Raw genomic sequence first — 13,871 nt, forward strand, 5'->3', positions numbered from 1 at the left:
GCTGACGATTTCAGCAGGCGAATCAGAAGTTTATAGCTATCGCTCCTTCATGAGAGCCGGTCATATTTGGAAGCAAAATGATAGACTTCTGTTTGGAGCTGGAGGAGAGTCTATACGATGAGCCTCCACGCAAGATAAACAATGGTTCATTAACACGTGTGTTTCTCTGTGGAGTAATGTAACACAGTTTACACTCCGTCGTGCAAGGCGGAGGGCAGAGCGATGAATCATCAGTTATCCCCTGAAGGAGCCATAGGACAGCATATGTATACACTTAACCGTATCTATTGAATCACTCTGTACTTAGTGGAACTATATTTGTGCATTGAGTGCAACAAAAAGACTGAGCCGATCATCTTTAGTAAAAAAAACAAAAAAAAAAACATTCTGCCAACGTGAGATCATTCCACTTGATTCTAGTCCAAGTCAACACGCTTCAACATTGTACTTGGATGAGGTGATTCTTTTTCTACAAACTAGATGAGTGACCTGCGTTATTTTAGGATGACTTGTTACTAGAAAAGCCCTGCGGCATCTGTGATTGAACTGAGTTAAGACTGGTCACTGGTGGAGTTCAACAAATAAAAGTGACATTAGTTTTAGTACACGTGTGTGTGTGTGTGTGTGTGTGTGTGTGTGTGTGTGTGTGTGTGTGTGTGTGTGTGTGTGTGTGTGTGTGTGTGTGTGTTTTACGTACTGTTGAGGCCTTGCTTGTTGACTATGGTGCTGCTGGCCAGGGCTTCGTAGTACTGCTGGTTACTCATCAGGGTGTGCATACCGAGGATGGCTGGAAGACAGTAAGAAGACTAAATGAGGACGCAAAGAACGAAGGGCTAGAACGGTCGAGTCAGAAGAACAAACACAGAAAGACAAATAGATAAATAGATAGATAGCGAGAGAGAGAAAGAGAAAGAGACAGAGACAGAGAGAAATGTTGTAAAAAGATTGTCTAGTTACTGTACAGTAAACTGCCATGCCAATACAGACAGCACATTGGCACTTGCAGCATCACAAGCAACTCAATATAATTTTCAGAGATCAAGCAGCTGTTTTCTGAAAGGTTTAAGTTAATGGGTAACCTGTAATGGCTTCTTTTGCCCACCAGCAGCAGTGAATATGACACATGTTTCTTGACCGAGCAACCACTCTGAGGACACTAGATACAATAAAGGATTTAGAGATTGCGATCAATTTGTCTGTTTGCCAGAGACAGGAGGGAACAGAAAGGCATAAACAGTGAAGGAACACAAGCTACCAAGCTGCTCTTTGAAGAATTGGGGCAGGTTACCTTCCAAATCCCCGGGGACTCGTTGTGCTCTGAAAATATTTCTGCACTGTCTCGGTCATATTATCTCTCAACTTACCACAAGTGGGATAAAAAAAAAAATCAAAACTTGCTGCTAAATCCATCTTGATCACGCTGTAAAATGTTAGTCATCTGTACAGGAAATATGTTTAAAGTTTGAACATGCAGCAAAGTATTTGCCACTGTAATGCCAGTCGCCATACATTACACTGAATCGAGGATGTATAATGCATGTACAGCGCAGACATCCGACAGCCTGTGTCACTGAGTCGCTCTGCACGGGTTTTGCTAAATGTCTGCCTAACACAAGCTGACAACATGAACATGACAAGAGGGCCAGACCCGCTTCATGCAAAGACAAACGTTTGTGCAGTGTACAGATACCCCGGATGACGTTCAGCTAGTGAACAGAGATATCCAGCAGGGATGGAGGAGATGGAGGGATGGAGGGGAAGGGTGGAGGGAAGATGGAAGGATTGCTAGAGGAAACGGAGAAGATTTGGATTAAGGAAAAGTAGATGGATGAGGGGTCGAGGCCACTGATTAGTAAGAGAAGATGAAGATGAAGAAAATGCACTTTAGCGCATGAGATCCAGTCCATGAATATCCTTCATTTTGATGCTTTTATGTATGTATGTGAGAGAGTGTGTCTTTTTTAAGTTAGTTTTTAGTTTTCAAAAGAAAATCCCAAAAGGTTCATCTATTATTTCTTCTTTAAAAAAAATAATAATACTATAAACACATAAAAATACATTCTGGATGAAAATTAGATTAAATACCCCCAATTTCTTTCTACTATAGGAAGTTCCAATCCCACAAACTTTCCCACCGAGGACTCTGATAACTGCAAAACTGTGGTAAAAGTAGTGTCTTCTTAAAGTTGCAAAAATAATAACGTTTTGATAGATCTACGTAGTTAAAAAAAAAAGGATAAAAAGGAAACCTCTGAAACTGATGAAGACACTGGATGTATATCGGAGATGTGAGTTGGCGTGATTGAGTTACCTGCGATGTCACAGAGTTCAGCATCAGATGCACTCGCCAGAGCTTCTTCTAGCTCCGGCTCCAGAGTCACATTCTCCATGATGGGGTCCACCATCTTTTTTGGCACGAAGGCTTTCCCTACAACACGAGTGGATGGACTCAATGCAAAGATGTGCACGACAAGCCCCACTACTACAATGACCAGCATCCCGAGCATGACATGATTTGCTTGAGGTCCCCCTCCACACTCACACAGGTGTTTTCACTTAATTAATGAACATCAACTCTATACACAGTAGAGTCTAATCAGGCAATTAAGTAGAAACACCTGTGTGTGTGGGCCATAGGAGTGCAGGGACATTTAACATTTTATAATAACCTGATAACAAACCAAAAACATGACGGCTGGACATCTTACAATTTATCATAAAAAAGGTGTAGGACGTGTGAGTGCTGATACAATGAAACCTGTGGTTTATTAAACAATATCTGTTTAATTCTTTGCTGAGTACAAACATGTTCTTATGTATGTTTTTCATGCAGCAAAACATGACAAAAGGACCTTGACAAAGCTTTATGATTTATCATATGATTAGGCAAAGCACAGGTGTTACTAATAATGTTAACGACGTCTCCGTCCCAGTCACGTATCCCACGAAGACAACAGCGAGCCAGCATGTAGAAATAGGAGGCTTAAAACCAGATTTTTCCATTTTACACCCTTGATTTTGATGAGGAAAAGTTACAGAAACTTGCAGCTCCAAGATAGCGCCGTACAGACAAAGTAAGACTGCTTATTTTTTAGGCAGAAGAACAACATTCCCTCAGAAAGCCAGTTTGAGTTACAGAAACCACCAAGACCATGAACTTGTTCGAAACTGCAATATTGCTTCAAATGTAAGTGTCAAACTAAGGTGAATCTCTGATGAACTCTCTTCCACAGCAGCTGAGCCCCTCACTTCATACCGTCATCAGGTCCGACTGACTAAGACCCAGACGTTTGTGTCTTTATCGACTGGTCTGCGCTTGTGTGGTCAGCTCCTCGGGTTTCAGCCAGACATTGTTTGATCAGAGCGCTTCCAGGTCCTTGTGTCCTCTCTCTCTCTCTGTCGCTGTCATACCAGTGCCCCCGTAAATCACACTGGCAACAGTGTTGACAAGTCAAAAATCAACCCGTTTCAAGTACCACTACGGAGCGCCCCGTAGAGGGCTTCACGGCACGTCAGTGCAGGGTAAGCAGAAGAGAAAGGGTAAGAAAAACCAAAACGAAGTGGAGCGATGACAGACGACTTCAAACAGTGACTCCGCTCGCGTGCTCCGTCTCGAGGCAGAGCGTTTCAACGAGATGTTAAAAGCCTCGCTCGACGGTACCTTGACGGTACTTGTTGAGGGAGGGGAGATTGCTACTCGCTCGCTTTCCCAACCTGCAGTTTTGCAGCTGGTCTTTTAAGCGCACAAGCGTACCAGCAAAGAAGTTCATGACGACAGTGACGGCACGGAGACCTACTAGAGTTTCACAGAGAGATGTTTGGTATCTCTCACCATCCGTCACACAGCTCAGCGTCCACACTGGACTGGTGCTGCCGTGCTGACAGGCCTCACAAGGCCTGGTGAGGGCTAGTCTTGTGGAACCAATCACTCTTTAGAGAATTAAAAAGAGTCTTGTGGAACCAATCACTCTTTAGAGAATTACAAAAAACCTGAGATATCCATGATAGACTTGTGAAAATTTGTATTTTGTGCCCCCTCCCCCTTTAGCTGCCACAGTTGGAAACCAAACATGACGACATCTGGTGTTCTTGTCATCTTTTCCCTTGATAACAACAGTGCAAGGAGCGAGATAAAGCCGCCTTTTGATTCAAGTAGGTTAACCATGAGTAACAAGTTCGTACCTCTCTTCTCCCCTGTGAAGGGCACCAGGTCTTCTTGGTCAGGATGCTCTTTGGCCTGCTTCTCCAGATGGGCCAGCAGGTTGTCTCTCTGAAACATTCCCGTTGGGGTTTTCTTGGTCTGGTCCTTCTGCCGCATCCCAGCTGGCAACAATGCATTCTAAACAAAGGATGAGGATTTACATGAAACTGGCACTGGGTGTTGGGAGTGAATTAGTCTCACTTCCTTTTTCAACAGTAGTTAAGTCCTTCCTCACAACATCAGTGCAGAACAGATGACTCCAGGATTTGTTTCCTTTGTTCCAGTAATACAACTGTATAAAACTAATAATCTCCATTGCACATTTTGCAGGCAGCCGTGCTACCATTGAGCCCTCCAGTCAGAGGTGAGGAACGGATCCTTTATGCATGGTTTTTAGTGATTTAAATGTCAGAAATAAGTCTTTTATCTGAAAGATTAACAGTTAAAGTAATAATCTTTAGCTGTTTAGTTACTATCTATGGTCATTGAGCTATGGTCCAATGATTTTTTTTTTAAAAGGCCTTTTATTTACATTATTTTGAACTGGGTGTCTGTGGCGACATCCACGGGAAAACTCACAAGGTGCGATCTCTCGAAAAGTAAAATACTTTTACTGATAACTTTTTCAAGTTATTTACTGAGAACTTTTTCAAGTTATCAGTAAATTTAAAAGAAACATGTTGAAAAAAAACAAGCACTAAACCCCATTGGCAGAATATAACTAAACTGAAACTGAAATTATTTGAATTACGGATAAAACTGTTTCGTAGACCTTTTTAGGACAGAGACGACAGAAATATGATCAAATATTACAGTATTACAGCGTAGTGAGATAAATCTTTGCTCTGGTTAGTGTAACTCCAACATCTTATCTGAACCCAGACATGTCCCAGAGCGTTGCTGCTCACCACGCTCTTTTCCTCCTAAAGCAACGTTCAAAGGCAAGCTCTTACAAGTGCTACTTATAGCTTCATATCTTATCAGTCCTCTCAGCACTCACAGGCTTCTCTCTGCTCATGACTCTCACTCTCTCTGCCAGCAAACCATTTACAGAAACATAACAAACGATTTCCCCTGTACGCACCACAGTTACACTATTATTTGGTTTTGAAATATACTCCTTTGAAGTAAACGAACAATCTCACTTCTTCTCAGTTTCTCTTATTCAGTCTTTCCAGTGGTGGTCCGTACATGTTCATGTGACTTACAGAAGTATATACGTATAGTGAAGCCAGGAGTATATTACACCGTCACCGGCAAGCTTTCTATGTCACACTTTATATCAGCTGTAGATAACAGGTCCCCCACATGTTATTTTTACCAACTGAGTCTCTCTTTCTCTCTCCCGACCCCCGCCCTCCCCCCACCAAGTCATCCCAACCCCGGCCTCATTATTTGGTCTCTCTCTTTACTTCGCATTTACTTATATATATATACACACACACTGTATATGCTGCTATATGCTTCAGCTTTGTCTGTGAGCTGTTTGGTGCTGGACAGGGAGAGCACAGTGGGTACTGAAGGGTTTCTTTGATGGCAAATGGCTGCCTTGAGTAAAGAGTCAACCAAAACCGTAGTTGCAGTCCGCCAAAAAACAATGAGTCGAAACACATTAAAATGTTCACTAAAACTAGGAGAGCAGCTTTTTAGTGGATGAGTGAAAATAATATAACATTTTTCTTATTTTTTAAATGTTCTTTTCCATGATTTGAGAGATGTCAATCGTAATCTAGCGCCATGATATTTGCATGAGCTTATTCCAGATTTGTTTTTTAAAGCCTGTTAGCGCTCTAATCCAAAAATGTCTCCAATCTCAGGGGATGTGACGCCATACAAAAGTAAACAATATGAGCTGGTCAGAGTTGTAGTGTGTTATTGTACGAATGTGAGACAGTACTGTATGTGCAGAAAAAAAAACAAAAAGGTTCTCAAGATGATTGACGATACATTTATATGTCTACAATAACAGTAAAGCTAGCAAACTGTTGTGTTTTGTTTTCAACGGCTTACTGGAACTGATGTGACACGCCGTGCTAGAAAGGTTGCAGTGTGTGTCAGAGCCAATGGGCTCTTTACTGGTGTGAAACTAGTGTCCCTAATAAACAGGCTCAAACAAGGCAAGCACGCACGCACGCACGCACGGCCTCCCACTGCTTTCTCCGTTTACGTCATGGAGTCCCTCTCGTCAATCACTACCGACATCGGTCTCATTAACACACACACACACACACACACACACACACACACACACACACACACACTTAGTCCTGCACATTATACCCTTCAGTCATCTCTTGGCATTGAGGGGGAATCCAGCCACTTCATGAGCAGTGAGACATTAATCGAAAAGCTATTACAGCTGCTGTCACCAACCCGACCGACGATACCTCACTGAGGTTACCAAGCTGGCTGCGGGTGTATTGCATGCAGAGATAAACACGCCATAAAAAGTAACAGAAACTACATTTGAGTACCAATGATGATGTACTGAACCTTCTGTAGCATAATGACTAACAACATGCCAGCCTGCCTCCCATGGACTGACCTTGATAAAAAGGTAAATTATATATATATATATATATATATATATATATATATATATATATATATATATATATATATATATATTTATATATATATATATATATATATATATATATATATATATATATATATATATATATATATATATATATATATATATTAGGCTCTAAAATTGCATACTTAAACTAAAAAAATGTGTATCTCTGCAACCACTAGAAGATATTTGAATAATAATTGAAGAACAATAAAAAGGCTACAGAGATTTTGAGCTGATAGATTTTGTTCAGATGTGTAAATATCTTTCTGTGTTACTGGTTGAGAGTGAATGAAGATGACACACAGTAAAAATCAAAAGGTGTCAGGTCGAGAAAAAAGGTCTAAACAGTTTTTTTCAGAATGATTATTTCTTTGAAATGATGCAGCTGTAAGGCTGCATCATTCTCTCTGCAAAGGTTGACTTTGATAAAGTGAAGCAGAACAAAGTTAGAGATCAGGTTTAGTACAAAACTTTCAGACGAGGTCTTATTGGGGACCGTTGGGGCACATTTGAATTTTTCATGTAACACTGTATACTACTATAATAGTAGTAGTATAGTATACTCTATAGTACTGAAGGTGTTCAATACATCCAAATATATACATATTTTTAAATATTCATAAAACAACCTATGATTCACAGTTTTATATAACAATTGCTCAGTTGATTGTTTTTAAATTGGTTAATGCCAATAGAGAGATACTGAAATTGAGAGGGCATTACAAAAATAGTTGTATAAAAGTTTTTCTAGAATATATCTCCATGTGTATATTATTTTTTGGGGTGGGTCATCATCTATATTTCACGCATCCTCTTTAGTTTGATGAGACATTGTGCAGGAACACTAAATGCCCACGGATTGGATGGTTTGGTACACATTGCATTTCACGCACAATCCCTCAGCCACAACTGTACTAAAACAAACCATTATTAACATTACAGCCATGTCCTCGTGAGCATTGTGCGTTCAAGAGCATTCAAATGTTTCGCACTTAACACAATTTGACTTGCTAAAAAACTGAAGTCAGCACAGAGTGATGCAGAGGAACACACAGGGACATGTACAAGGGGCCTTTACACTATTCTACATACTATACTTTATACTATTCTGTAGGACCCCATAACTCTCCACTGACAGCAGCAGAGTGACAGTAACATCTCTTTATGGCCTTTGTATTATAAACTCACATCAGGATCCAGCTCCTCTAGTTCATCCTCTAATCGCTGCAGCTCCTCCTCCGACAGTTTCTTCAGCAGCTCGTCCTCGTCTATGTCCCTGTACTTCTCCATCTCCTTCAACACCGACATGATGGACAGCACACCTGCAAGGTGGATAATGTCTCTTCAGCATGACATGCATCCATGTTGGTTGGTGGTTCATTTATCGCGTGACATTTGGATAGAAACATACTTTGGGAAATGTTTGTCTGATTTCAGGCAATGACGTCTTACATCTGACAATGTTAATCTTAAAATGATATCCATGTGCTTTAAAATAGCTTGAGGTGATATAATTAGCAGTTAAACCGAACTGTTACTTCAGTTGTTGTCGTCTATCAAAGGTTCTGCGTTAGACTTCTCTGCATAGTCTCCACCCCCTCAAATATGCACAGCCCTCAACTCACTCACAATTTATACACGGGGTTCACTATCTACTGGCTATGTTAGCCCCTTGCACAACACCCCTACTGGCTACTGGCTATGTTAGCCCCTTGCACAATGCCCCTACTGGCTACTGGCTATGTTAGCCCCTTGCACAATGCCCCTACTGGCTACTGGCTATGTTAGCCCCCTGCACAATGCCCCTACTGGCTACTAGCTATGTTAGCCCCCTGCACAACACCCCTACTGGCTACTGGCTATGTTAGCCCCCTGCACAACACCCCTACTGGCTACTGGCTATGTTAGCCCCCTGCACGACGCCCCTACTGGCTACTGGCTATGTTAGCCCCCTGCACAACGCCCGTACTGGCTACTGGCTATGTTAGTCCCCTGCACAACGCCCCTACTGGCTACTAGCTATGTTAGCCCCCTGCACAATGCCCCTACTGGCTACTGGCTATGTTAGCCCCCTGCACAATGCCCCTACTGGCTACTGACTATGTTAGCCCCCTGCACAACGCCCGTACTGGCTACTGGCTATGTTAGCCCCCTGCACAACGCCCGTACTGGCTACTGGCTATGTTAGCCCCCTGCACAACACCCCAACTAGCTACTGGCTATGTTAGCCCGCTGAACAATGCCCCTACTGGCTACTGGCTATGTTAGCCCCCTGCACAACGCCCGTACTGGCTACTGGCTATGTTAGGCGCTGCACAACGCCCATATTTTTCTTTGGACAATCCTTTTTAATAGTGTGTGTATGTATATATTATGTTGTGTGATGTCTTGAGCTAGTTGAACCCTGAATTTCCCTTTGGGGATCAATAAAGTAGTTAGTTATCTATCTATCTATCTATCTATCTATCTATCTATCCATCTACTTATCTATCTATCTATCTATCTATCTATCTATCTATCTATCTATCTATCTATCTATCTATCTATCTATCTATCTATCTATCATCTCTCGTTTGCAAGGTTTCGATTCCTTAGATGTGTCTGAGAGACTCAGTGCTTCCAGGGTAAATACACACTGTATGAATACACAAAGGCCTATGGGAGATATTTAAACGAGAAAAACTAAAAATTCAAGACGTGGGAGCCTGCAAGAGCTTGAGAAAAATAAATACATGTTTATCTGTGGAGCGAAACAGCAGAGAAAGTAATAATAACATCTATGATGAAATGAAATCTCATACTTTGTAGAGTGTCACTTGTTTTTACCGTTTGATGTTAAAAAAAACAACAACTGCACTCACCTCAATGGCCCCCAGCTCAAGGGTGAAACCAAAGCAAAGGCAGCCAAGTGTCTGGAGTGCTTCTGGAAGAGAGAGAAAGAGAGAGAGAGAGAGAGAGAGAGAGAGAGAGGGAGAGGGAGAGGGAGAGAGAGAGAGAGAGAGAGAGAGAGAGAGAGAGAGAGACCTGGAGGAAGCAGAAGCAGAGTGAGGACAGATTAATAGCTCTCAAAATTAGAAAGCAATAGATACTCTAAGTCCTCTATGGAGAAAGATATTAGGCATCGTACTCCACTGCTTGCTTTTCTTTTCCCCGTCTGGTCTTCATCTCTTCCTGAAGTAACTGAGGCTGCAAAAAGCTGGGAGATCTGGTTTTAAACTGTTTTTTTTTTAATGTATTTCTTTATGCCATGTAATGGGCTGCAGTTAGTAGCTCCTCATTGAACTCCAGCGTCTGACATACTTGTGGAACAACGTAACCTCTACAGGCCATCTGATGCCGGTTTCACTGCGGATGCACTCACAGTTCATTTTTTACTTCACATACCTATTAATATCGCAACTATTTAAGTTGCTGTGTATAAGCGTTTGAATAGCTAGATTCATTTCAGCTTCCAACTTTCCTGATAAGGCAGTTTGTGTCATTTTAATCTCAATTTAAGAGCTGGATTTCGTCAGCGTGGCTGGTATAAGGAATGTGACATTTTGGGGGGAAATCTGTGAATGTATTTACTTTCATGTGCAGAGTTGATTATGAACACTGATAAAACAAAGTAAATAATTCAACACAACATGATGTATAACATACTAAATCTGCTTTCAATTTGTTTCCCCCAGTTCTCAGTCGTTGCGATAAGCTAAGCTAACTGTTAAGCTAACTGGCTGTTAGTTGAAAGTGGTATTGACTATATACAAGCGTGACTTACATAAATTAAGCTGTATTACTTTGCTAGAGATGTCACAATTTAGAGTAGGTCCATAATCCACTAAATGGTGTTATATATGGAAACAAATAACACAAACAATGTTCGGCAGGACCTTTGGCCAGGATGCCTCATTTTGAAAAGAGATAACCCAGAGCGTGTGATTGGTTGGGAGATGGCCAATCAACTGGCTAATGGCGAAGAATAACAGTGCTGAAAATGTGAGGTCAGTAAAGGTACCCGCCTCAGATAACCTGCCACTGTCATACTAATCATCTGATATCAACAACAGTCGGATGGATGACGAACAGAAGAAGAAAAACATTCACTCAGCTCGGTTCAACAACAGAGGTCGGATGTGTGACCTGCTGCAGCAGCTAAAGTAGACGAGTCACGCGATACTAACCACAAACAAGCGTTCAGTTAGCACTCACAGTTTTCACCTGTTCTCTCGTGATATTGGCCGTCTGAACTCTGTTTCCTAGTGCCGTTTTGTTTTTCTCAAAGCTCTCTGCAGAAAAATGTCAAAGTTAACCTCAGATGAACCTATCTTGTCCGGAAAAGTGTTTTTCTTGTGCTTTCCTTCTTTGCTGGCGGTGCGGACCGACTGGAGATCTGTTTTCTTCTCTCTCTACATGTCAGTCTTGGCCGTGAGACCGAAAGATTGATGATGATGAACTGCAGCAGAACATTTGAGGGTCACAGCACCGACCGCTTGGCATACGTGCATGTCTCTAACCGCAGGTCCTACAAACTGTGGGTCAGGGTTGGAAAGGAGGTGTGACCTGCTGCTGAAAGATGTCCACATGACAACACTAATGAGAAGTTAGCCCGCATCAAAGGCTGAGAATGTTCTCAAATGGGGCCGAGAAAGTTGAGATGCACATTTAAAACCCAACCAAAGGGCAGAAAATATCGCAGTCATGGAGCGTAAATGTGAGCATAAGATGTCTTTTTGATCTTAATATGTCAGCAAGTGTGTTTTGGCTTAAGTGGAGTCAAGCATGCCCTTTTTTTGGAGGGGGTGGGGTTCTGCTTTCCCTAAGACAAGACAAGTTTCCAAAACCGAAGATGAAGAACTGGGCTGAACTCCAAGTAACGCTGCAGGTCTGCTGGGAGAGACCGGCCTTCTCTGATGATAACAAGCAGACCCGTTCCTGTATTTACTGCCGTTCTACCAGCTTCTGCTCCATTGGAGGACATGCAGAGGAGAGACAATAAAAATGACCTGAGCCAGGATGCATCGTGTAGAGTCATAAACGCATGACCCTCTGAACAAGGTCTGTCCAGTCCAAAAGCCTCGGAGGATAGCAGGATCATTTATCACGACAGACATGTGGAAAATCTTTTAAATGATGTTGCCTCTTGACACTCACGAGCATAGCCTCTATCACCCTCAAAAACAAATAAGAGTTCACACCTGAAATAGCTATTTTAACACCAGATGTTAATCTTCTCCTCCTGCTTTAACTGCTATTTTTTTTGTAAATCTTATGTTGATTTATGAACATAAACGGCCGCTCAGAGTTTTTCTGCTGGGAAATACATACATCTCCGTAGAAACTCACATATGGTCTCAGAGAGGCCAAAAACTGCTCCAGCCAATAAATCAGCACAAAAAACAAAGTTGAGAGCACGGCAGCAGCCTTTTAGGTGCTTCGGCTGACAACTTCCTGCTCACTGTCGTAGAAACAGCTTACACTGTCACGAAATGAAGAGAAAAAGCATCACATGTGCAGTAAGTGTCGTGTGAATATTTCCCTTAAACGTTCTTCCGTTTGGAAAGTTCAAGATAAATCGCTGTCCTCGCTAGCTTGACCTTGGGGGCACCATCCTCCACACTTCAATGAGAAAGTATTCTGCAGTGTCACAAATAAAAACACAACGCTAAACACTCCAGATCCCTGGAGGTTGGACGGCACAGGAGGTTGCAGTCGACAAATTGAACTCCAACACAACTTGAATATCCGGATCACGTAACCTGGTACTTCTAACCAGATGCAAACTGCAGGTGGACCAGTGGACTTGGTGACAAAACATGACCACAATATTCCTATGAAGAGGTGTTTATTCACACTCTCCCATCATGCTTTGTGCTATTTGTCTTCCGTGGTCGAGGAGTTCGACTGTAACATTTGTTTGGCGTCTGTGTTTCAACGATTTTGCAAGATTGCAGGTCTCTGGAATGGCCCGGCACAAAACAGCTGTGGGGAAAAGCAACTGGTCAACTGGTGAGCTACTGGACAGTCTGTGTGTGTGTGTGTGTGTGTGTGTGTGTGTGTGTGTGTGTTTTCTGCTGTGAAATTAACAAGGGTGTCCACTTACATACAGTGGTGAGCACTGATAGAATGCATAGATGCTTATAAAAATAGAATAATACACAACAGAAAGTTTCTTTTTCATTTATTCTACATGTGAAGTTGAGTGGAGAGTGAACAACTTGACCGGTCATTTCCTTTTAAGACACTCTCTCAATCTACCGACTTTCAGTGCTAAGAAAACGAAAAACCCACAGGCAGTGTCCACTGTGGGGACCTTCGTGGAGTCGTGTCACGGTGCGTGTATAACGAGGACCAGAGCCGCTCACTAGCTGCCTTGGTGACTTGAGGTCTGGCCATTTGTGCATTCTGCAAAAGGTCAAAAGGTCACGTGTCACTCCACCGGTCAGAGCCGCCTCTAGCTAGCTGCTAACTTGATACATTACTAATCCCAGAGAAGAACATAGTTATGAGCTTGCTTTTAAGATGGTGCAACTACTGTGCAACAGTGAGCTCATGGCAGAGAGCGACATGCTGCAGTTTAGTCTCGGGTCCAGCAACGTGAACGCCACGGCGTGCAGGACTCGCTCAACCAAAACTGAGAGGGGGAACATCTGAAGTCACGAAGTTTGAGGCTCTGCAGTGATGTACGTATGTGGGTCACAGCAGACACTTGGTGCATCTCACAGCACTTCACAATGCGAGGACGGTTTACATGTTCTACTTAAACTTATTTTTTCAAATTGGACATGGATACTGTTTTTGATCACATGATATATCACCAAGATGACAATTAGATCATGACCCCAACTTACCTTAAGCCTTTCTTTTTATTTTTAAAAGAGTGATTATTAATCTAATTTTATTTTGTAGGCTACAAAAACGTTAAAAAAAAAAAAAATGAAAAAGGGGATTCCTTTGAATCACATGCAGAATAGTTATTACTCAATTGGATGACAGGCATCACATTAGTCAATGGACAGTGCATTACTTTTCCTGCAGGTCCCCTGCCGTTTATAATAAAGACTGCATTGAACACCTCTCTTATGTGCAGGACTGTGGTGTGAGGAC

General features: G+C 42.1%; 1 protein-coding gene across 2 annotated transcripts; it reads right to left on the minus strand.

Moving 5' to 3' along the window:
- Positions 1–670: 670 nt before the first annotated feature.
- LOC137799804 (tropomodulin-1-like) lies at positions 671–9,721 on the minus strand. Of its 2 annotated transcripts, XM_068596622.1 has the most exons (6): positions 9,644–9,721; positions 7,971–8,104; positions 4,183–4,339; positions 2,312–2,428; positions 1,691–1,785; positions 699–787 (listed from the first exon to the last, which is right to left on the minus strand). In XM_068596622.1, the coding sequence occupies exons 2-5, from the start codon at positions 8,088–8,090 to the stop codon at positions 1,703–1,705; spliced, it is 477 nt and encodes a 158-aa protein (XP_068452723.1). In that variant the 5' UTR covers positions 8,091–8,104; positions 9,644–9,721; the 3' UTR covers positions 699–787; positions 1,691–1,702. The 2 variants fall into 2 exon arrangements, with proteins under 2 accessions (XP_068452722.1, XP_068452723.1); XM_068596621.1 differs by lacking the exon at positions 1,691–1,785 and having other exon boundaries at positions 671–787.
- Positions 9,722–13,871: the final 4,150 nt, after the last annotated feature.

The sequence above is a fragment of the Clinocottus analis genome, unplaced genomic scaffold (assembly GCF_023055335.1).
Source record: "Clinocottus analis isolate CAN_PGR_092001 unplaced genomic scaffold, fCliAna1.0.p SCAF_387, whole genome shotgun sequence".
Lineage (NCBI taxonomy): Eukaryota > Metazoa > Chordata > Actinopteri > Perciformes > Cottidae > Clinocottus > Clinocottus analis.

What these genes read in the sequence shown, in the direction of transcription:
- LOC137799804 (XM_068596621.1), bottom strand. Translation starts at nt 8,090, where the DNA reads ATGTCGGTGTTGAAGGAGATGGAGAAGTACAGGGACATAGACGAGGAC. An exon ending in TAGAGGAGCTGGATCCTGAT is followed by an intron (nt 4,340 to 7,970) that starts GTGAGTTTATAA and finishes TCCTTTGTTTAG; the next exon opens with AATGCATTGTTGCCAGCTGG. An exon ending in CTTCACAGGGGAGAAGAGAG is followed by an intron (nt 2,429 to 4,182) that starts GTACGAACTTGT and finishes CTCGTGTTGTAG; the next exon opens with GGAAAGCCTTCGTGCCAAAA.